Here is a 20,723-nt window from a genome sequence, read left to right on the forward strand (position 1 = left end):
AATTCTAATTACATTTAAATGTTTAGTTTTTACCTCAACTACGTGGCGGTTTATGTTTCTGTATCCATGTTTTGTTTACCTTTAATTTTGAGATTTTGAAGGCATAAATAAAACAACAAATAGAGTTTGTAATTAGCAAATATTAGTTCTACTTTCCTAAGTTTTATACATAAATCGTTAGTAAAATAATTTTATTTTTTTTAGATATTTTCTTGCCAGTTAAACAATGAGAAAGAGACTGCTCTTTCTATAATAGATCCGGTCACCTTAAGTATTGAGGTTCGTAAACTTAAACAAAGTGATCTGCTACCAAGTGAAACATTAAACGATCGGTTAAACAGGTATATTATTATGGCTGTTTTGCTTTAATATCAACAATTTTTAGTTTTTGGTAAATTGATTCAAGCCTATCTGATGTATGAGTTGTTTTTATTAATATTTTATGTATTTATTAATCCCACTTTATAACTGCTACTTTCTCATGGATTATTCATAACATATTTTAATAACTGTCATTTTTGCGAATTCTTTTCCTTTTGTTGTTGTAATTTGATTTTATCTTTATAATTCATGAAATAAATAAAATTTTAATGTTTTCTATCAGCAATATATTAGATGTCTATGTTCCTGATTTGAACATGAGAGTTTCTTTTAATGATGTCATGTTGATACTTGCTGTGTTCAAGTCACTACCAATGCAATTATCAAACAAAAGTAAGTATTTTCTATTCATATGTTTAATGATAATGAGTCGAGCAACTCCCAGTGATCAATATTAGGGGATTAGGTGAATACATTATATTATGTTTGTTTGGTTAATTGGAACACATTCATGTTATAAATTGACATTAAGAAGGGTTTGAATACACTAAATGCTTACTGTACAAGTCACCATAAAGTACATATGGTTTGTAACTACAAGAAGTATCTTATAATTTAGGTCGGTGAGTATTAGTCGTATAAAACGTTGTATAACTGTACAGTGGACGTAACATAAATAAATGTGTAGACTATATAAGAAACATGAAAATTATTGCAGATGAAGATAATCAACCCTCGACGTCACATGACACATCAACATACCAATACACGCAAGCTTCTGTTGTTAAACTGGTTGAACTTGGTTATTCGAATGCTGATGTCATCCATGCATTGAGTGTTCACTGTGGAGATGAAGAGTTGAGTATGAGATGGCTTATGGAACATGCTACATTACAACCAACATATAAGGTATCTCATGTTTATATACTTTATAACATATTAAGTAATAAAACAGCATGTTTAAATTTATTTGCATTCATGATCATAAAAACAAAAATCCACAAAGTTAGATGGTTTGTGAAGGATTAGCAGACACAAGGCGTATGAAATGGAATATTGAACTGACTACCCCTCCATGGGAGGATAATGTTTCTTTTATTTATTCATCCATCTAGATATGAGTATAGTTGTACCTTGTACACACATGTGTATCACTATGTTAGATGAATAATTAGAATTTCTTGCCTAACAGAGCAAGAATAAGGAGCTTCCATTACACTTGAGTCGTGTATGTTGTCATATTGACACATCACGCTTGTGTTTGATTGATGATTGTGGTGATGATTGTGACGTTCCATTAGCTGAGTTCACGATACAACAACTTGTGATAAAACAACTTCTCGCAACTCATATGACGAACAAGTTTACCGATACTTTGTTTGGAGAAATTGGATCGGCAAGTTTTAAATTATCCGCTGAATATTATAACAGGTGATAACACATGTGATAATTTCGTACAAAAAAACAGATAAGAAGGTGTTACAAAAAGTGTTTTTGTCAAACGCAACATACAAAAAGCCTAATAAGCTGCAAGTTCTTGCAAATATTCATTAAAAACAAACAAATAAAATGCATTCTTCTATGTGAGTGTTATTGAAAAACCTTAGATTTACTGATGTTGTTGAAAATGTTTAGGTTTTATTGTTTTACATGCAACCATCATAATTTTATCTTGTTTCTGTTACTTTTGCTACCATGCATAATGTAAATAATGTTTAAACGACTCATCTCGGTTAAAAAAAATGTAGCGAATTTCCAATGTTTCTTCTGTCGTCCAGCAAGATTTCATTATTTTCTATTTTTCTTACCAGATGAGCCGTTAAAAGATTTTTCAATGTTGTTTCTGTTTCAGAGTTCTGTCATTGTGGGAACCCTTCATTGACCCATGGAGGTGTGTTATTGAGTGGAAGCATATTATCGCTAATCATAACATGGGAGAATGGTGGATGAAGTTGGATACATCTGATAGGTGAATAAAACATCAAATTACTAGGAATTTATTTTTATAAAATGTTGTGATTTCTCATTGTGCTCGATTGCATGGATTAAAAACATAAATGATTTGTTAAACGCAATACAACCAGTATATATTTGCATTAGATTTGACTTGAGTGTTACAAGCACACTTATTGAAACTATCAAGAAAACTCATTCAACATGGATTCAACATTATGTTGATATCAACAATCAACCTGCAACACAAAAGTTAAAAACTCGAAATCCGTTTGTCCCGTATATATTGAGAAATTTAACCGGTTGCCAACTTTCATTTGTCATCAAATCTACAACTTCTACTGACAATAAGAGAGGTATGTGGGAAAAATTGTGTTTGTGTTTTGTGTTTTTTTGTACCTTTTCGTATTTGCACAATTGTCTGTGTATTAATACACTGACAATGTGCTTTATTTAATTTGTTTAAACTTTTTAAAAAGTTTTTAGATTACAATTTAGGCGGTACCTGTTTGTTACAAAAAATTGAACATGCACTTTTAAAATTGGTTATGTGGGGGTTTGGTTTTCTTGAGTTATTGGATGTCTTGAATTCTGTTACAACTGTTCAAGGATTCCACTGAATATTTAACACTTAAAATACTTGATTAAACCTGGTCCTTACAGCTAGTGTTGGTACATGGAAAGTATTAGAACCTGGTCAGCAATCATCTTTCCATTTTGCTTTGTTTCATGAAAAGCAAAGACATAAAAGAACACCACTTCTTAAAGAACATCAGGTTTGTAGTTATTTAAACAGGGAATATTTAGTATTATAAGCAAACCTGGCTTGTTTTCCAAAAACCATACACTTTAATACACCTGCCCTTACTATAAGTAAGGTGGGCAACTTATTTGTAACCACAGGGGTGGTAATTATTCCTAAGTGTAGCAGAGGACAAACATAACCACAGTGTAAGTAGCATCGAGCTTCAAACCCAACTATGTTTATGATGTCATAATATTGACATGATTATGATGTCATAATGACTGTGATGTCATAGATTCGAGTAAAAGTTGGTGAATGGAAAGAGTTGGCAGCCGTAACAGTGAGCAGGGTGGGTGTGTTCTTTAGACATGCCGTCAAGGAAATCAACAAAAGTTCAACTGTTTATGCGTAAGTGATATGTTTACAACTTTTATGTGATATTTAAATTAGTTAATTATAATTGTACTGTACAACTTGTACGAAACCAATATTAATCTTAATATTCTATATATTTATGTTTAGTATTAAAAAAAATAAAAATTTATATAGTGGGTTTATGTATTGTCTACACGTACTTGTAAGTGACATGTATCTTATAGGTGTATTTTTTGTGATTGGCTGATTATTTACAACCGACCACGGAATTAACAAAAAACATTTACTACCTTGCTTTACACCTCCCACAATGTTAGTTAGCGTCACACCTGTTAGAATATTTCATAACATTTAGTTGCAACAGTATCAGTTTAACTTTTTTTAACAATTCACTTTTAAACATAAGCCTAGCAAGGTTTCAAAGAAATTCAAAATTCGAATAGATTAAAATCTCTTTCAGAATCCCGGAACCCGTTCGCGTTGTGTTCAGTATAACACTAGTGGGCAGCGCACAAAAGGTGATCACCGTGCGATCAGCGCTTGTTGTGCAAAGTAAAGTGAAAGTTCCTGTGCAGTTACAGCTTGATGGTGGGCCTAATATAGGAGTGCATACTTTGGAAAGGTAACCCTGTTTTATTGTTAAATATTTAACTCTTTGTGCCTTATTTTATTTATGACATAAATCCTAAATAAAAATAATCGTTTTAGTTTTTGTAGCTCTCTCTTTCAATCTAAATTAGTTTTCGCAAATTTCAATTTTTTTCCTGCTTTTTTGTTACCATATTTTTTTGTGTTAAAATGCTTTAATAAATATGGGCATTTAATTAATAAACATTCATTTTTGATCCCTCTCATGCAACTTTAAGGTGAAAGTACAATTTTGGCGATTCTTTTTATTTTGTACATGTGTCAACTCAACAGTATGCATCAAACCTGGTACCATTTGGTTCTGATGCAAATGCCCAATCCATAGTAGCAGACATTCTTATATTTGATTAAACCTCCCTCCCACACGCAGCATATCACCCGGGGAATCTCAGTACATTCCACTTCAACTCACATCAAGTCATATACGTGTTCGTCCAAAGATCAAATCATCTCAACATCACTTCAGTTCAACATCTGTTACATGGACACCTGTAACCAAGTCCAGCCCAGAGCAATCCACAATGGTAACTGAAGTGTAGCAACCGCACTTTTTGTTTTTTCTTTTAAATGTTTTTTTTATTTTTGCTACCATAATCTAAGAGAGAAATTATTATTTATTACCTTCCTCATTAATTGTCGTATGGTAATTTTAATACTGTTGTTTATTACAGCTTGAATGTCCAGCTATCACATCCCAATCTTCATTTTTGTAAGTAAACCATTATCACTGTTTTTTGTTCATAGTTTATATGACACATTACTATTATGTGTGTTGTGTTTGTAGGTAATAATTGTAAGCATGTAGCAATATATCACTACTGCTGTGAGATCAGTGGTTAGGCAGTTCACTTTTACCTAAAGGATACCAAGCTCATGACACAATGCCATTGTGTTTTAGTCGCAGTAAAAGCTTTAACCCGCTTCATTATCAGGTCATTTAAATGGTTGTAAGCGAGCATGAGGTGTACAAAATATGACAATTGGTGTTATAACCTTTCGCATTACTCCGTCACAGGAAGATAAATATATAATGAAGAAATTAAATATTTATAGTTTTTCGATCTGCATCCAACGTGAGGATTTTCCATCGGATGAACAAATTTATGAAAATCTTGGATTAAATGAGCAGGAGGATGGGTTTCAAATCATTCCCCAACTTCCAGGACACACAATTATCATCCTTCCCACCATCACTATTTCAAATCTTCTTCCATGTGATCTGTATTACTATGTCAAGGTACGTTTTATATTTCATTAATTTAAAAAAAACCTTTTTGGTAATTAAATTCAACATAGCGGCAAGAATAATATCAATTGAATAATATGTAAAGTTTTATTTTATTTTTTACTTAAATTTTTTATTTTGTGTCTGCCAGTGTAATATAAATTTTATTTTCCTTTTTTTTAGTTAAGAATGTTATTATTATTATCACAATATTTGAATAAAACTTTTCCATCTAAGATTTATTCAGCGTACACTAAACGTGTAAGGTTTGAAATAATGTATGAGCATAGCAGCGGTTTACACAAGTATCATTCTGATGCATTACGTTGTTTATTTTATTTATAAATAGAATGAAGCTGTAGAAGGAACATTGAAACCTGGTTTAGATGCCACCCCCCACACAATAGCTGTTCAACAAACTCAATCATCTGTTATTCTTGGTTGTCTCATTGAAAACTTTAAAACTTGCAGAGAATTAGTCATTCCTTCAAATGGAAAAAATTTCCAAGTGAGTCAATTTTGTATTTTTGTTTATACCGTTTGGCAACAATTAATACTAGACATGGATGAAATCGAATAATACTCTTATGGTAAATTGCTTTTGCGCAATGAATTACTTTTGCACAATTTAAATAGGACGTTAAAATAAGAATAAAAAAGTAAGAAAAGCTTTATTTGATTTGTAAATTTTGTTTTGCTCTGACAACCTTAGATTAACACTGATTATATTAATACAATGGAAAACTGAATGAATTATAGACCAGCCTTGTGTTTAATGAAATCGGAATTTTTCATTACTGTCGGTGGCTACTTACTGTCTTATTACCTGTTATATTATTATTTAGATCCAATAAATTTAGATCTTTGTTTACAAGTTGCTTTCATTAGATGCGAATGCTGTTGAAAGATCATAACAACGCAACTTTAATATTAAATGTTCGGATATTATGGAGATATGGTTGCTCAGTGAGAATTTCTGTCATGGCGGGATACTGGATCGTCAATAAAACTGGTAAATGCTTTTTAAAATTAAATTGTAATCAAATGTTTAGGTTTATGAAAAATACAATCTAATGTGTCATATTTTCTGATTGTTTTTTTTTTGTTTAACTTTTCATTGAGTGGTGTTATGATGTTTGTGTCCTCCAGTTATAGCATAATTTCTACACTGACTGAGCTAATACTTACCTGACACAGGCTTACCTATACTTGTAAAGCAAGATGGTACAAACACATTAGCTGCTGGTCAGCATGAAGCTCATGAAGAAGCACGAAGTTTGCAACCTTTGTTATTCTCATACGCTGATCGTGACCAGCCATACTTATGCACTATGAGGGTTGGTAAGAAGGCTCAGATAGGAGGTACGACTCATGGACAACAAACTCCTTGGTTCTGTGAGAAGTTTTCAACTGATGGTGGATCATGTACAAGAAATTTACGAATGGTTTGTTATATTAAGCCTACCAATAAAGGTTGATCAACGTCTACTGATGCGTTGCTCTTTGTATTCAAGGTGTAATGCATGATAAGTATGGATAATGTTTGTAATGTAGAATCCTTTGGGTTACAAACAATGCAAATATAGATGGAATTGTATCGGTAAGGAATTGTCTGGTTTGAACAACTTCACAAAGCAGAATAGTAAGGTGTAGTTCTAATTCTTAAAGGAGGCTGCGAATTTTTTTAATAAAATTCACCACTTTTTATACCTTGATTGATGTACCTTAGTATAATAAGAAATAACTAGCTCTAAGATAAGATATCGCAACTCCATTTTTATTCAATCAATTTTAAATTGAAGAAGGTAGCAACCTTTGCAACCCCTTCATATGGCTGAGGCATTGTTGAAATATATCTTCTGTGGTTACTTAGATAACATCAGATGGAACACCAAATCGTGAGTTTTGCATCGGCATCAGTGTTCGTAGAGGTTGGGGAAGATATATGCACACACATATAGTCACTGTTGCCCCAAGATTCTTACTATTCAACAACACTAAGCATAATCGACTTAGTTTTGCACAGAGACATACAATATCCAACCCAATGGACCCTGTTGTTAATGCAACTCATTTAACCATTATACCAGGTAGGGAGCTATGTTGTTTTAACACATAAGTTCAAAAGTCACTGTTTTTATTATTTATTAAGATAAACAAACGTGTGTCAAAGATAAAATCTGCTTAAAAAAGATACAAACCTAACATAAAGTGCACATACATAGGATCAAGTGTTGTGTTCCACTGGCCACGAGTTGATCGAGATACTTTATTATGCGTTCGATTGGCTGATGAACCGATGGTTCGATGGTCGGGTGGTTTCCTCATTGATCGAACGGATGCTTTCCATATTCCATTAAGATTGCAACCTTCAACTATCTTATATCGTGAGTTGATTGAATGTGTGGCTTTGGTGGATTTAAAGTCACTGCCTTCACTACCAAGTGTATATAACTATATAGTGAAGCCACGATTTGTATGATAACTAGGTGTACTAATCTTTATTCTAAACTATGTTTAATCTTTTCCATTTTTCATCAGAACTTTTTTCTAATCAAGCATTCCTGCAAAATTAGTTTCAGTCATGTATTTTACTAAAGTTCATTCCAGAAAACGCGGTCCATCCTCTTGCTCCACATTGTATCTTCCTTAATATTGAAGTAACACTCAACAATGCAACATACACTGTATGTGTGAGTGATGCAGATCCTTCCATGCTCCCCCCACCATTACGTGTTGATAATATATCATCTGCACCTATTATATTTAACCAGGTCAATATATATGTGTGTGTTAACTGAACAAAAACCAATTAAATATGCATTTTGTGTTTCATGATGAAGCAGTTTTATAAATAAAGTTATTTTACATGGCACTGCATTAATGTAGTGTGATAAATCAGCAAAGAGCTTGTTACATGGTACCACATAAAATAATATTTGCAAACATCTAATGTATACTTTCTAATTCCTGAATTTTAAAGCAACATATTTGAACAACATTTTAATTTATGTCACTGGTTAAATCAGTCTGGTCTAACCTCATTTTTCAAATGAGTAACCAAGATATAGTTCAGTAACATTGCATCATGTTTATAGTTTGACACAACAGACACGATTGAAGTTGATGGTGAATCACAAGTTGCATACGCGTGTGATGAACCATGCAAACCACAGAAGTTACAATGCCAAGTTAAAGGTAAATTCATTAATTATCAATATTTGTTTGCATTTGATATTTTTTTCTTTTATGCAATTTGTTTAATTGATTATTAGTTGAGGGGGTTCTTAAAGTTTTCAATGCATTTTATTAGTTCTTGTGCGACCTTTAAAAACCTTACATGCCCCAGTTAAACAACCCCATGGTTATGTGACCACTCCTTTATATCAACTTGTACCATTTATAACAACACAGGTAGCCATGTACAAGCTGTTATTGACATGAATGACCTGGATTCAGAAAAACAACTTTATTACGACAATTACATTTATATCAGTGTTGGGTCAACAAAACATAGTAAGTCAACCAAATATTTTGATGGGTTTTTGGTTTTGGTAATTCTGTTTCTATATGTAGTTTCTGTATTTCAAGGTTATTATTATCTAATACATGTGTTTTTGTGTGTCTATTGTATTGATTCAAGTCTTAATGAACATTAAATACATATGTGTTAATGTGTATGTGGTGCAAATCAAAAAACGTTTGTATGATAATGCTGTTAATCTTGGTCCTACATTGATGGACCTTAAAAGTAACACTATACTGATGTTATAATGTGATTGTTTTATCTGCAGGACTGCTACTTTAAGAATATTTATATTATTTTTCCAGCATATATTCATTAACAATCTGAATAAATGACTTTGCAGATGAAGTGTTGGTGTTTGATGTTGTGTCCGATGATAAACAAGTTGTTCTCCAACCTCTGCAACGAGGAAAGAGATCTCAACTGTGGAGAATGAAAAGTGACGGGAGGATTTTCCACGAGGGAAGCGCTCCACCTAATAAGAAAATGTTCGGAATGTTATTATTTACTTTTATGAACAAGTATATTACAGTCTTTTACAAACTGACCAGAGAAATTTTCTTATATAAATGACATAGTGATCTAAACATTATATAGAGCAGTGTTGAAATGGTTAATGCCCATTTTGTCAGATTTGTTGCTATGAATATGTATGTTACTTACTTTGTCCTTGTGTAGCCGGAAACGACTGTCGTTATAACACGGGTGTTCTGTTTTATACACCTTGTCTCGGCTTGCCAGTTGCCTGTATGTATGTAATTTTGTGGGTAATTACTAATTATTTTTTAGGGGATTTTTTTAAATGTTTTTTATGTATGGCTTATAATTTGAACAGCCCATTAGTGTCCACTGGGTTGGAGAAATTGCTGTTAAGTGTCTTGCGCAAAAACACATACGCTCACAATCATAGACTAGCCTTGAACTCATTACCTCTGGGTTCGAGGCAGGCGCTAACCAACTGTGCTACCGAAACGGATGAACTCGGTTAAAACAAAATTTTTTCAGTAAAAAAGAATATTAATATATGTTATCAAGTACATTACTGGGCCTCAGGGTTAGGGTGTCAGAGAAAAATGCCAAAACTTTCCACATATTTGATTTTTAAAACACAAATCCATATGGGCTTACACCATTTGTATCTTATGCTTGACGTTTTGTAATATTACACAAAACCCACCATCCTCAGTTACCATTCATCATCAACAAGCCACAGGGAAAATTATTTCGTTCTCGATATTTCGGAGATGGCAATCAAAGATGACCTGGGTAGGGGAATACCCCTTTCATTGAAGCGTAAAGATGAGCGAAGAAACTCAACGCAGACGTGGTGGTTCGAGGATCATGGAAGGTTACATTGCCTGCATAGAAATCTATGTGTACAGGTGATTATTATGTCATTATCATACTGTGTATGGGAAAGGGGAAATTTTATACATTGTCCCATAGCTAAATTTTAATGTTGCTGCTATTGTAGGCCTGTATCGTTGGACAATACACTCAAACAAAATTGATCCAACCTAATGGACCCTTTGGTTATTGGTTATCCAAGTTGCCAGCTATACAGATAAAAACAATCAACCATAAACTTCTGTTTTTGTATGTAGTACAACGTTTATTAAGCCAAACCATATAAAACATATTAGTCACCGATATACGTACCTAACAATTTAAATTTAATCAAGTTTCAACTATTATTAATTAACATGGTTTTTTAGGCAAAGGAATTAAAACCAGGAAATCTTGTTGTCCTTGCTTCGTTCCCTCAAGGTCGGGTTTGTCTTCCTCATGAGTTGTGTCAACGACATAAACATATTCCTGGTAGTGGAGTGTTGTCGCTTAAGGTTGTAAGAGACGGGCCAACACGAGTTCTTAGGATTGTTGATATCAGGTGAGGAGATCTCATGTATTGTTGTTTTATGATATTGGTTGCAGAGTCATCTGACATGAATTGTATGGTTGCGTTTCATTGCCATCTGTGTAAGTTGTTAGGAATATTCCATTGTTATACCTTGACAGTGAGCATGAGGTATATGAATACAACATAAGTGTCTACTGAGTTTAAATACATTCATGTTATAGCTCAATAGTAAACATGTTTGATGTTTTCATCGTATTTATTCTGAAATATTTGATGCTTACAGACAGAAGCGAGCAGGTGTGTTGACACCACATAAACCAGATTGGACGATCCTTCAATCCCACACACATAATAACATTAAGTTTCACACCAACTTCTCCATGATGAAAGGTATTGGTGTGTCGTTAGTTAATAACACACCAGAAGAGCTTATATACATTACTATGAATGGAGTTACTGTGGACATGAGTTCTCTACATGGTGAACAGTCAATTACTCTGAAAATGCAGAAAGTTCAGGTTAATTTAACTTTCTTGACATTTTATTAATTTTTTTTTGTGATGTGGGTATTTTTATAATTCGGTCAAACATTTAATGTTTTTAATTAATGTTCATAATACATGTTGGTTGGGTAGTGTTTTAACGTCTATTTTTTAGTTATAGGTTTAATTTTAACATGTTGTTTTACACATACTGTATGCTAAACTAAAGTTTAACCTGAAAACAGTCTAAACACCTTCGTAAATATCCAAAAACATTGATTCTTTATCAATCTTTCTACAGATTGACAACCAACTAATGAAATGCCAATACCCTGTGATGCTATCCGCACGACAGACATCATCGTCATCCACTGATCCACTTGTGTCTATACACACTGTTACACAAGCTTCATCTAGTAGAATGTAAGTCTTGTGTAAAAGTAATCTGCAACTCAACTTTGGGCATGAGTTGTATTTGTTTAACTTATTTACAATTGAATATTTCTCTTTTATTTAAGCAGTGAGCACCATTGGTTTATCTTTATCAAAAACATTTTTATATTAGTTCAACAGCGATTTTACCTGCATGGAAAAATTCATATTTTGTTTTTATAGTAAGCATGGGAATGTAAACATAATATCTATGTTAAATATAAATCTACCATACAGGTATGGAATATACAAATCACTAAACATTGATGTTGGGCGTTTATCTTTACAACTTGAAGAACAATTACTTCTTAAACTTCTTTATTTTATCGGTTATGGGAAAATATCTTCACAACAAGATACCGAATTATTGGATGAAACAAAAGTTGTGAGTTGTTTTATCTTCTTTATATAAAAGCTGATTTTTATTTTATGTCTCTGTCTGTATTACCACATCATGCTAATTGAATAATTTTTGGTTCTAAGGCAAGCACTCTTAACAACTGATCCATAGTACATTACCAAAACCTGTATTACCTAATGGCTCGTCACTCATATATCAGATTTAGAAACAATGACACCTAATTTTTTTAATTTTTAAAAACTGTAAGTCTGATTCTAAACTTTGGTATACATCAGTTTACAAGAAAGAGTTTTTATTTTTTTCTAACTTGGTTTGTTTATATGAGAAAACAAAAGCAATTGTTATTCAAGTATTAAACCAAATATATAATATCTAATAAACAATAATAAATTGTGGTCACATGAATTATAGTGTTGATTCAATACATAATATTTAGTATCTTTCTAAAGGTTGAAATGAACACGTCATCTGACACAACAACAACCCATAGATATTATTTTGAAGCAATTCGTTTATCAGCCATGCCTGTCCAGCTGAGTGTGTTCACTGCATCTCGTTTATCTCCTGAACTTAAAGCTGTGAAACAAGCGCTTAACCTCACACTGGTTCAGTTTGAACGAGCCCCTGTGATAATAAAGTCATACACCAAACATCATGTTTTTGAAAATATTTCTTTTATTCTCAAAGATGTTACAAAGGTATTTTAACTTTTTTAAACAAAAGTTGGATATTGTAATTCATTGTAGAAACCCAACATATTTAAAAATAACCAAAAAATGATTGTCTGTATAACGTAGTTATATCAACAACACGCCAAAGTAGGTGAGCAATTTTTAAAACTGTAGTGGCTTACTTGATATTTTTGTCTTCAATTTTAAAGGAAATAGGAAAGGTATGCGTTGAAAGGTTAATGTTTCATCTTAATTGATGTTTGTCCACGTTTCAGTTCTTACGCGACCAGATGATGGGACAAGCTGCCATGATCTTGGGTTCCGTGGATTTTCTTGGAAATCCAATTGGTTTGTTGAGTGATGTGAAAGCAGGTGTTACTGGGCTGGCAAAGGGAAACTTTCAAAACATGATCATGCATTTCACGCACGGTGTTTCCAATTCAACAGCAAAGGTGAGCAATTAAAATACAATATTAAAGGTTTATACCAACAAAAAAAAGTATTTTTTTAAAGCTGTTTCGTATTTTTAAACTCTGATGGTACCTTTAGATCACATTTGAGCATATCTGTCAATGCATGAACTGATTATGCTTTTAGATTTTTTGGTATTAGCATAGTTGGGAAAAACGGTTGATAAAGTATTTTCAAATTATTGACAATCAGACATATGAGGAACTTATAGTTGCTTTGCTATGAAAGGTTATATAAGTGACAATGAATAAATTTGTTTAACTTCTTATAAAACTTGTATTTAACCAAACCACCACCACCACCATACACAATCAGGTGACCAGCAGTTTGTCGAAAGGACTTGGTGGGATCACGATGGATGATGAATATGATGAAACACGAAGAATGATTCAAGAAAATGCTCACGATGCTGGTGGTCATGTTGTGGCTGGTGTGCAGGTAATTATTAGATGAGAAGACACTGATATTTATATGAAAGTGAAAATAAGATTCATAAATAAACCAAGTATATGGTGTATGGGAAAAGGTATCTGTGTTATGACTTTTTTGAATATACCATTGTTATAACTTTAAAAGTATTAATGAAGTAATGCACCATTTGTACATGGTGTATGTATAAGGTAACCATGTTATTAACAGTAAGCACAAGGTGTATAAATACATATCCATGTACACTCAATGTATATTACGCATCAACACAGGGTTTGATGGCTGGTGTGATTGGTGGCATAACAAGTGTGATCACACAACCAGTACGAGGGGCGCAGAAAGATGGAGCAAAAGGTTTCTTTAAAGGGATCGCAAAGGGAGTAATAGGAACTGTCACCAAACCTGTCACTGGTGAATAATCTTGTTATATCTTTTTAAATAATGAAACTTGAATTGTTTTGTTTAAACTACTTTACCCGTAATATTTTTTTCAGTGTTTACAAATGTGTTTAGCAGTAAATGCAAAGTTAGGAATAAAAAAAAACTTGTTCAGGATGATTTTTATAATAGGCTTTGTTTTAACCTAAGATTGATGAATTTTTGTTGATGAATATGAATTACTAATTTTATGATTTCTTTCCTTTTAATGGGAATATCTATTATTTTTAAACAATTGTGTTTTTAAAATAAATAATTTTATTTAACAATGTAATACAATGATGGGCCTTCTGTTTGAACAGGTATGTTGGACCTGGCATCAGAATCTGCATCGGCAGTTCGTGAAATAAGTGTCACAAAAGAACAACAAACACAACGTGTGCGACCAACTCGATGCTGCCACAGCTTTCAGGTTTGCGTCGTAACATTTTTGTAAATAAATATGATGCTGTTTATTTTTCTGTGTTGTTGATAATTTGAACAATAAGTTAGTAACCACTTGGTAGTAGCATTTGCTGTAAAGTGTGTTGTTTGCCAAGAACATACAGCTACAAAATTATCTGGTATATTATAGAAAACGGTCAAGTGCTGTAACCATATCCTAACATTGATGTTTTCCACCGATCACAAGCTTTATATTGCAGGGTTGTTTACAAAGTTATTCATTCTCACGAGCAAAAGGTCAACAAGTTTTATATTCCGTCAATCGACACGATTTCTCCGAACACTTCTATGCAGATTCAACTTTAAGTTTTCCTTCTCAGGAAAATGTTCTTGTAAGTTGTTGTGATTATGTTGTAATCTAAAACTCGTGTTAAATTCACATTGAGACTTTAATTATGAAAGTCTTTATTTCACTAAACATATTGCAGTAGCAGAATTTATTTTTGCAAACACACATAATTGTTACTTGCAGTCTCATAAAATGTATCAGCATTCATAAAACCAGAACTTTAATTGAATATTTATGAAAAGCCATGTATTTTGTGGGCAAATTTTGATTACAAAGTAATATACCTATTTTCGTGTAACTTAATATAAGAAGTTTTTTTTTTCTGCGACATGCCGATTGTTATATAATGTGACTTTAATCTCAGGAGTTGGTTTGTTGTTGGTATTACTAAATATATTGTTTCTATGTTATCCACAGGTGATGATCACAAGCAAGAAAGTTTATTTTATAAACGGGAACGAACCAGATCCCGACCATGTATGGTTACTTGTTGGATACGATGATTTGGTGTCCGTGCAAGTCTTACCATCTCAATCTACTTCGAGCAGTGAAAGTGCTAAACTGGAGCTTACGATTAAATCAGTAAGTTTGTTCTTATGTTTATTGTTGTGTTTTAATCACATAATATACAACAAACAGTAGTTAGTCTGTTTCAATCGCATACAAAGTTACATATGATTTGTAACTCTTAAGTCACGAGGTGTTTGAAACAGAACACCTTGGTTATAACGACTGTTGTTTTCTCATGCAGGTGAGGATAAAGCAAGTTACATTTATTTACTTATATAAACAATTTTTGATAACTTAACATTTGATACTTCATGCAAATAAATGAATCAATGTAACTTACTTTATCCTCTCTTGGCCTGAAAACGACAGTCGTTATAACATGGGTGTTCATACACCTCATGCCACCTTACAAGTTACCATGTATGTTACTTTGTAGCTGATTATTTTTAGGAAGGGATTTTGTTAATTTTTTTTATGTATGTCTGATAAATTGGACACCTCATTAGTGACCACTGGGTTGGAGCAATTGCTGTTAAGTTTATTGCCCAAGGACACATACGCCAACAATTTGAGCAGCGACAAGCCTTAAACTAAATACCCCTGGGTTACAGGCAGGCGCGCTAAACACTTTGCCACGGTGCCGGAGAAATAATAGTTATTGTTTTTATTACTAGAAACACCATGGAATACCAAGCCATAAAAAACCTCAGGTGACCTGTCACTCAAAGGCGCTAGCGGAAAGAGTTTGTGAACGAATCAATTTTGCTAAATCTTTATTTAACGAACGGTCGGAAACTTTATGTTATGGCTCATCTGACGTTGGCTCGGATAGGTCGTTCGATCTGGATGTTTGACACATTTTTTCTCTTTTTTTAAATTTTTTATTGTTTATTTAATCAGTGTGATGATGTCATAATAGTAATTGTTATTCTTCTATTTATAAATAACCTCCCCTGATTCCATCACTGGATCCAAAATGTAGCAAATTTCGTGAAATTTATTTTAAATAACCGCATGTAACCTATTGTTACGTCACATACTTATTGCAACAGTTTGAGACTAATGAGTTTATTATTGATTAAAAACGAAAATTCAACTTGCGAAAAAATAAATAAAACGAAATTATTTTCAACTTCTAACTTTTACTCTGGTGTGACTCGGATATTTAATGACATCAGTGCGAACTGTATGAAGAGAATTTAAACCATCGCTGTCTTGACGACTTATTGCTGAGAATAACAAATCTTGCATCAGATAATCATCTATACGGGGATTCCTTTTGTCGTGGTTGTGATGAATCATTTTGAATCTTGAAAATTTAAAAATTTACTCCATACTTGCTGACAATAATTATATAAACGTTGTCATTCAATCATATATTTTATGGCGGCATTGTTACAAGTTAACTCTATGTAGTCAGTCACCCAATGGGTACTGTGGGGTAAGATGGGACACCTTCGCACATAATATCCTAATCGTGTGAGATGAAGAAAAAGAATAGAAAGGTGTCCCATCTTCCTCACCCAACTATAGTTGCGAACAACACCTCCCCAATTGTTGTCTTATCACTGATGATATCCTTAATCCAACACTCCTTAATTTTCAATTAATATTCGTATTCCCAAGTCAACTATACTAACCTGGCGATGTTCTTTTTTCTCGGTCTCCAAAGTTCGTAACCTTTCGCCCATATTCGCTTCATCATATCGTCGTCTTCACCTCCCCATCCCTTGGAATATAAGATAACTTATTTAAATTTGATGATAAAACCAAATACAAGGTTGAAAGAAATCCTAATTATAGTTCTGTGGGGTAAAACGGGACACATAATATTCAAATATCCTATTTAAAAAAAATAATGTCAATGGGAGTGGTGAGGATACGGTTTAAGAATTCTTTAAATGTTCTTTTTACTACCAAATGGGACAAGAAAACATAGTGAAAACGGTCCTATCTCCCCCCACCCTACCATAGATTTAAACTAGTGCATACAGTCGCATGAATATAAATGCCAAAACGGCTTGCTTAGTTAACAATAATAATAACCGTTACCTCGTACATGGTGGAGAAACCGTTCACTGTAATGAATTGTTCCTTGGTAAATGCCAACACACCACCGATATAATCATAGTAGGGAATCTCATAGTCATATTTGTCCATTTGCCAGACTAAATGCGCAACTTTTTTCTCTGCACAAATTTTATTTTGTATTAACGATTTACGTATTAAATGTGCTGGCTGTATTCACCCATATAGCTATAAAATACGAAGATATATAGTATAATGTATAGTACTGCGGCATAGAATGGGATGCGCCTATGAAGTGACGATATAGATTAAGTTCAATGTAGAGACATTACGTTTCGGTATACCCAAATTTTCCTTGATGATCTTACATTCGCACTAGAATATGAAGCTATTCATATACAAGCATGAACCCGGTACCTTTGCATTGGTAAATATTTCGGTCGTTCTCTGCAATCATATCGACATCGTGAAAAATATAGCAATCAAAATCACCGATGCTGTTTGCATAGAGAAAACCACTGTTCATCATTTTCCCTGGAAAAACATAATTAAATTTGTGTTGTGCACTTTATACAATACAGTAGGGTGGGGTAAGTTGGGATACTTTATTTAAATCTCCCTTTACGGTTTTTGATAATAGACGAAAATACGGTAGGCTATAACTCGACAGCATTACCATGGTCCAACAAAGGCGCGGTATAAAGGCGAATATAGCTGTTGTTAAGTTTAAAAATTTCGTCTACGACTTTTTTAATGGCTGATAAAGCATAATAATAATAATATGTTCCCTTTGAATGCTCGGTGAGTCATATTAAAACTTCTGACACTTTGTATAGATTGCGAGTTTGAAACAGCAATCCAGTATCGCAGTAAACCATGCAGTATAAACTGCAATTTGCCGCACACCGCTGTGTTGTGGCGTGATAAGGCTGCAACATGCGTTTTTGTCGTTAAATAAGTACCTGTAAAATGAGATTTAAAAAAGTCCCGTCTCCCCCTATACCATAACACCTTGTTGTACCTTTATTGAAAGTTTTGTCGTCATCTTGCTCAACCACAATAATTGTGTAACAGGTTCGTTGTCGCTGAAGAAGAGGGTGGATGTAAAATAAGAAAAACCTAAAATAGAATAGGAATGTATAAAATGTTGATTTGTAATAGACACTTTAATGTAAACTATGTCACCCAAGATTACGACTACATGTGATTGGTTGAGTAAAACACTTTCAATTTGCTAATAACATACACTCATCAGCCAAAAGTCAAAACTGTCAAAATGAGTCACGTTATATAGTAATTGCATGCAACATACTGTGCGACTGACTCATCCAGTCATATCGAGTAAAAACGTTACCCATGTCACAATTCCTTTTTTATGAGCTTTTAGCATCAATCAACAATGCCCTGGGCTGTTTTGGGTAATACTCAAATACTTCACTATAATTTCTTAGTCTTTGTTTTATACAGGGAATTTTTATAACATGAGCCGGTTGGGATACCTTATCCACTATTCTACTACTACGGTATAGCCTATATGAATATAAACAAACATGTTGTTTTTAATCATCGTATATATGTTTTAACAGCCACTTATAAAATTACAGGACATGACATGCTGTTATCCAAATTCGGATTTCAAAAATTAGACCCTCTGGGCAAATACAAAACAGCATGACGTAAATTTAGATCTGTCAAATTAACTTGATCATTAATAAGCAAACGTCATAACATAATTGATGATCTATACGTGACCCATTGCTTATGCGATGTATGGTCCACATTTCCGGTATTAGTGAAAACTTTTGAATTTCGAAAATTATAGCTGCTAGGTGTATCTACGATGCCTATACATTCGTAAATATACGTTTTCTATGTTCATAGGATCAAATGAACAACTTCTTAATTATGTATATATACTAGGGCGGGGGAAAATGTGACACATTTACCACATAACATCCAAATATTCTGATTGTGTTTTAAAGAATTAACAACGGTAAATGGGAGTCGTGCGATACAGTTTTATAATTCTATGAATGTTCTTTGTTTACTATCATCTTCCCCCACCTTACTATACTTGTCGAATAAGAAAAACATGATTTATATTACAAACCATACCGACCTTAAATGTTGTTCTCTGTCACGAAAAGGGACAATAATAGCAAAGTTAGTTGCACATTTACATTCCTTGGGTCCTTTGTACACACCACCATGCTCCAAGTCCTTGTATATAAAGTCCAGATATTTTAACGTTGGCGGCCATGTTAACCCTACATGAGGTGAACAGGGGTGTAATATTTTGTATTACTATTTAAAACCAGCTTTTAAAGGCATAATAGCAAAAAAACTGTACTGAATAATAAAATATAGACCAATGCTTAACACTTACAAATTATACTTAAGCAACATTACTGAAAATTCTATTTGTTAAATTAACGATAAAGCAGGTTTTAAAAGCTTAAGAACCGCTATGGCTTACCCGATGATGTCGTTTGGTTGGTTTCTTCTGTCATTAAATGTAATGATATATATCCCTTCAACTTGGCGTAAGCAACATGGCATTTCCTAGACGTGGGTTTTGTTTCATTTTTTTGTTCAAAATTCAAGCGAAGTATTCGAGCAAGAGATTCACGATTCATAATTTTGTTACGTTTTATGTATGGCGATTCTTCAATTACAACTTGCTTCTGTATGTTACCTCGACTGGCATGCATAAAACGTTGAATAACTTTGTTTCTGAACAAACTAAAATGTGCCAGAATTATGAAACTACCGCTCATCATAACTACTATAAGTAGCATTTGTGGATTTGCCCGCATCCAATTCATCTGCTTCGTCAAACAACAACACCTAATAAAGAAAATCTTGACAGTAACTAACTTGCTTTAAACTACAGTACAGATTTCACAGTTGCTGTGTTTAGAACTAAGAATTGTCTCAATACTGCCAGAGGCAAATTACCGCGGCAGTAATTCGGTTACTTGCAACGTCACTGCTCCCTTGGACGTACAAACAGCATGTAAGTTTATTTAGGACAATGTCATGCGAAGCAGTAAACGCACAATCTGACAGCAATCCATCACTTGTCAAAGCAACAGATTAGGTCGTATTGCTTGAAATATTAGAGAGTCTAAACACACCAAAATGTACATTAGATAGAGTGTATATTTTCTAATTCCAACGACACCTTACTTGTTTAATCAGTTCTGTATAACCATAGTTTAATAAAACAACTTCTTTATTAAACTATGGTATAACTAAGGATGTTCCAGCTCGAACACCGTGAAATTCATAAAACTGATTTGAAGGTTGCGTGGCGAAAAATTTGAGAATTGTATCACCCACGTGACAAATTACGTCACAAAAATGTTGAGGCGTGGCCGCTGCCATTCAGAGAGGCGCGAGGCAGTGTTTTCAGCGAAAAACGGGAGAATAAACAAAAAGCGGGTTCCGCTTTTATACGAATAAATCTGTCACGTGAGTAGTAAGTTCCTACGTCACAATCACGGAGCTCGTAGTG

The 20,723-nt window shown here is 33.4% G+C and overlaps 2 protein-coding genes across 2 annotated transcripts in view; one reads left to right on the forward strand and one right to left on the reverse strand.

The window, feature by feature from the left end:
- Positions 1–16,310, forward strand: part of LOC100183500 (vacuolar protein sorting-associated protein 13D) — a 46,156-nt gene extending 29,846 nt beyond the window's left edge. The window contains exons 48-81 of the mRNA XM_018812571.2: positions 205–341; positions 605–714; positions 1,040–1,230; positions 1,514–1,752; positions 2,174–2,290; positions 2,422–2,630; positions 2,938–3,050; positions 3,315–3,427; positions 3,855–4,016; positions 4,413–4,566; positions 4,714–4,751; positions 5,096–5,279; positions 5,617–5,775; positions 6,156–6,279; positions 6,465–6,712; positions 7,141–7,357; positions 7,493–7,654; positions 7,878–8,041; positions 8,366–8,465; positions 8,682–8,783; positions 9,137–9,281; positions 9,980–10,175; positions 10,509–10,681; positions 10,935–11,169; positions 11,435–11,556; positions 11,803–11,950; positions 12,376–12,624; positions 12,873–13,049; positions 13,384–13,506; positions 13,770–13,908; positions 14,238–14,347; positions 14,580–14,711; positions 15,086–15,250; positions 15,853–16,310. Of these exons, the coding sequence (XP_018668116.1) occupies positions 205–341; positions 605–714; positions 1,040–1,230; positions 1,514–1,752; positions 2,174–2,290; positions 2,422–2,630; positions 2,938–3,050; positions 3,315–3,427; positions 3,855–4,016; positions 4,413–4,566; positions 4,714–4,751; positions 5,096–5,279; positions 5,617–5,775; positions 6,156–6,279; positions 6,465–6,712; positions 7,141–7,357; positions 7,493–7,654; positions 7,878–8,041; positions 8,366–8,465; positions 8,682–8,783; positions 9,137–9,281; positions 9,980–10,175; positions 10,509–10,681; positions 10,935–11,169; positions 11,435–11,556; positions 11,803–11,950; positions 12,376–12,624; positions 12,873–13,049; positions 13,384–13,506; positions 13,770–13,908; positions 14,238–14,347; positions 14,580–14,711; positions 15,086–15,250; positions 15,853–16,032 (5,337 nt within the window). The 3' untranslated portion in view covers positions 16,033–16,310. The remainder of the gene's footprint in view (positions 1–204; positions 342–604; positions 715–1,039; positions 1,231–1,513; positions 1,753–2,173; positions 2,291–2,421; positions 2,631–2,937; positions 3,051–3,314; positions 3,428–3,854; positions 4,017–4,412; positions 4,567–4,713; positions 4,752–5,095; positions 5,280–5,616; positions 5,776–6,155; positions 6,280–6,464; positions 6,713–7,140; positions 7,358–7,492; positions 7,655–7,877; positions 8,042–8,365; positions 8,466–8,681; positions 8,784–9,136; positions 9,282–9,979; positions 10,176–10,508; positions 10,682–10,934; positions 11,170–11,434; positions 11,557–11,802; positions 11,951–12,375; positions 12,625–12,872; positions 13,050–13,383; positions 13,507–13,769; positions 13,909–14,237; positions 14,348–14,579; positions 14,712–15,085; positions 15,251–15,852) is intronic.
- LOC100185960 (beta-1,4-galactosyltransferase 1) lies at positions 16,231–20,107 on the reverse strand. The gene is made up of 7 exons (XM_002125884.4): positions 19,683–20,107; positions 19,326–19,473; positions 18,228–18,325; positions 17,624–17,740; positions 17,231–17,367; positions 16,819–16,907; positions 16,231–16,487 (listed from the first exon to the last, which is right to left on the reverse strand). Exons 1-7 carry the CDS (start codon positions 20,029–20,031, stop codon positions 16,307–16,309), a joined length of 1,119 nt encoding a protein of 372 aa, XP_002125920.1. The 5' UTR covers positions 20,032–20,107; the 3' UTR covers positions 16,231–16,306.
- Positions 20,108–20,723: the final 616 nt, after the last annotated feature.

This window comes from Ciona intestinalis, chromosome 7 (genome assembly GCF_000224145.3).
Source record: "Ciona intestinalis chromosome 7, KH, whole genome shotgun sequence".
In the NCBI taxonomy this organism is placed as follows: Eukaryota; Metazoa; Chordata; class Ascidiacea; order Phlebobranchia; family Cionidae; genus Ciona; species Ciona intestinalis.

Coding starts and splice junctions, on each gene's coding strand:
- LOC100185960 (XM_002125884.4), bottom strand. CDS start 20,031: ATGAATTGGATGCGGGCAAATCCACAAATGCTACTTATAGTAGTTATG. Junction 17,741..18,227: donor CGACAAAACTTTCAATAAAG/GTACAACAAGGT, acceptor ATGTTTTTCCAG/GGAAAATGATGAACAGTGGT. Junction 16,908..17,230: donor GTTTCTCCACCATGTACGAG/GTAACGGTTATT, acceptor TTATATTCCAAG/GGATGGGGAGGTGAAGACGA.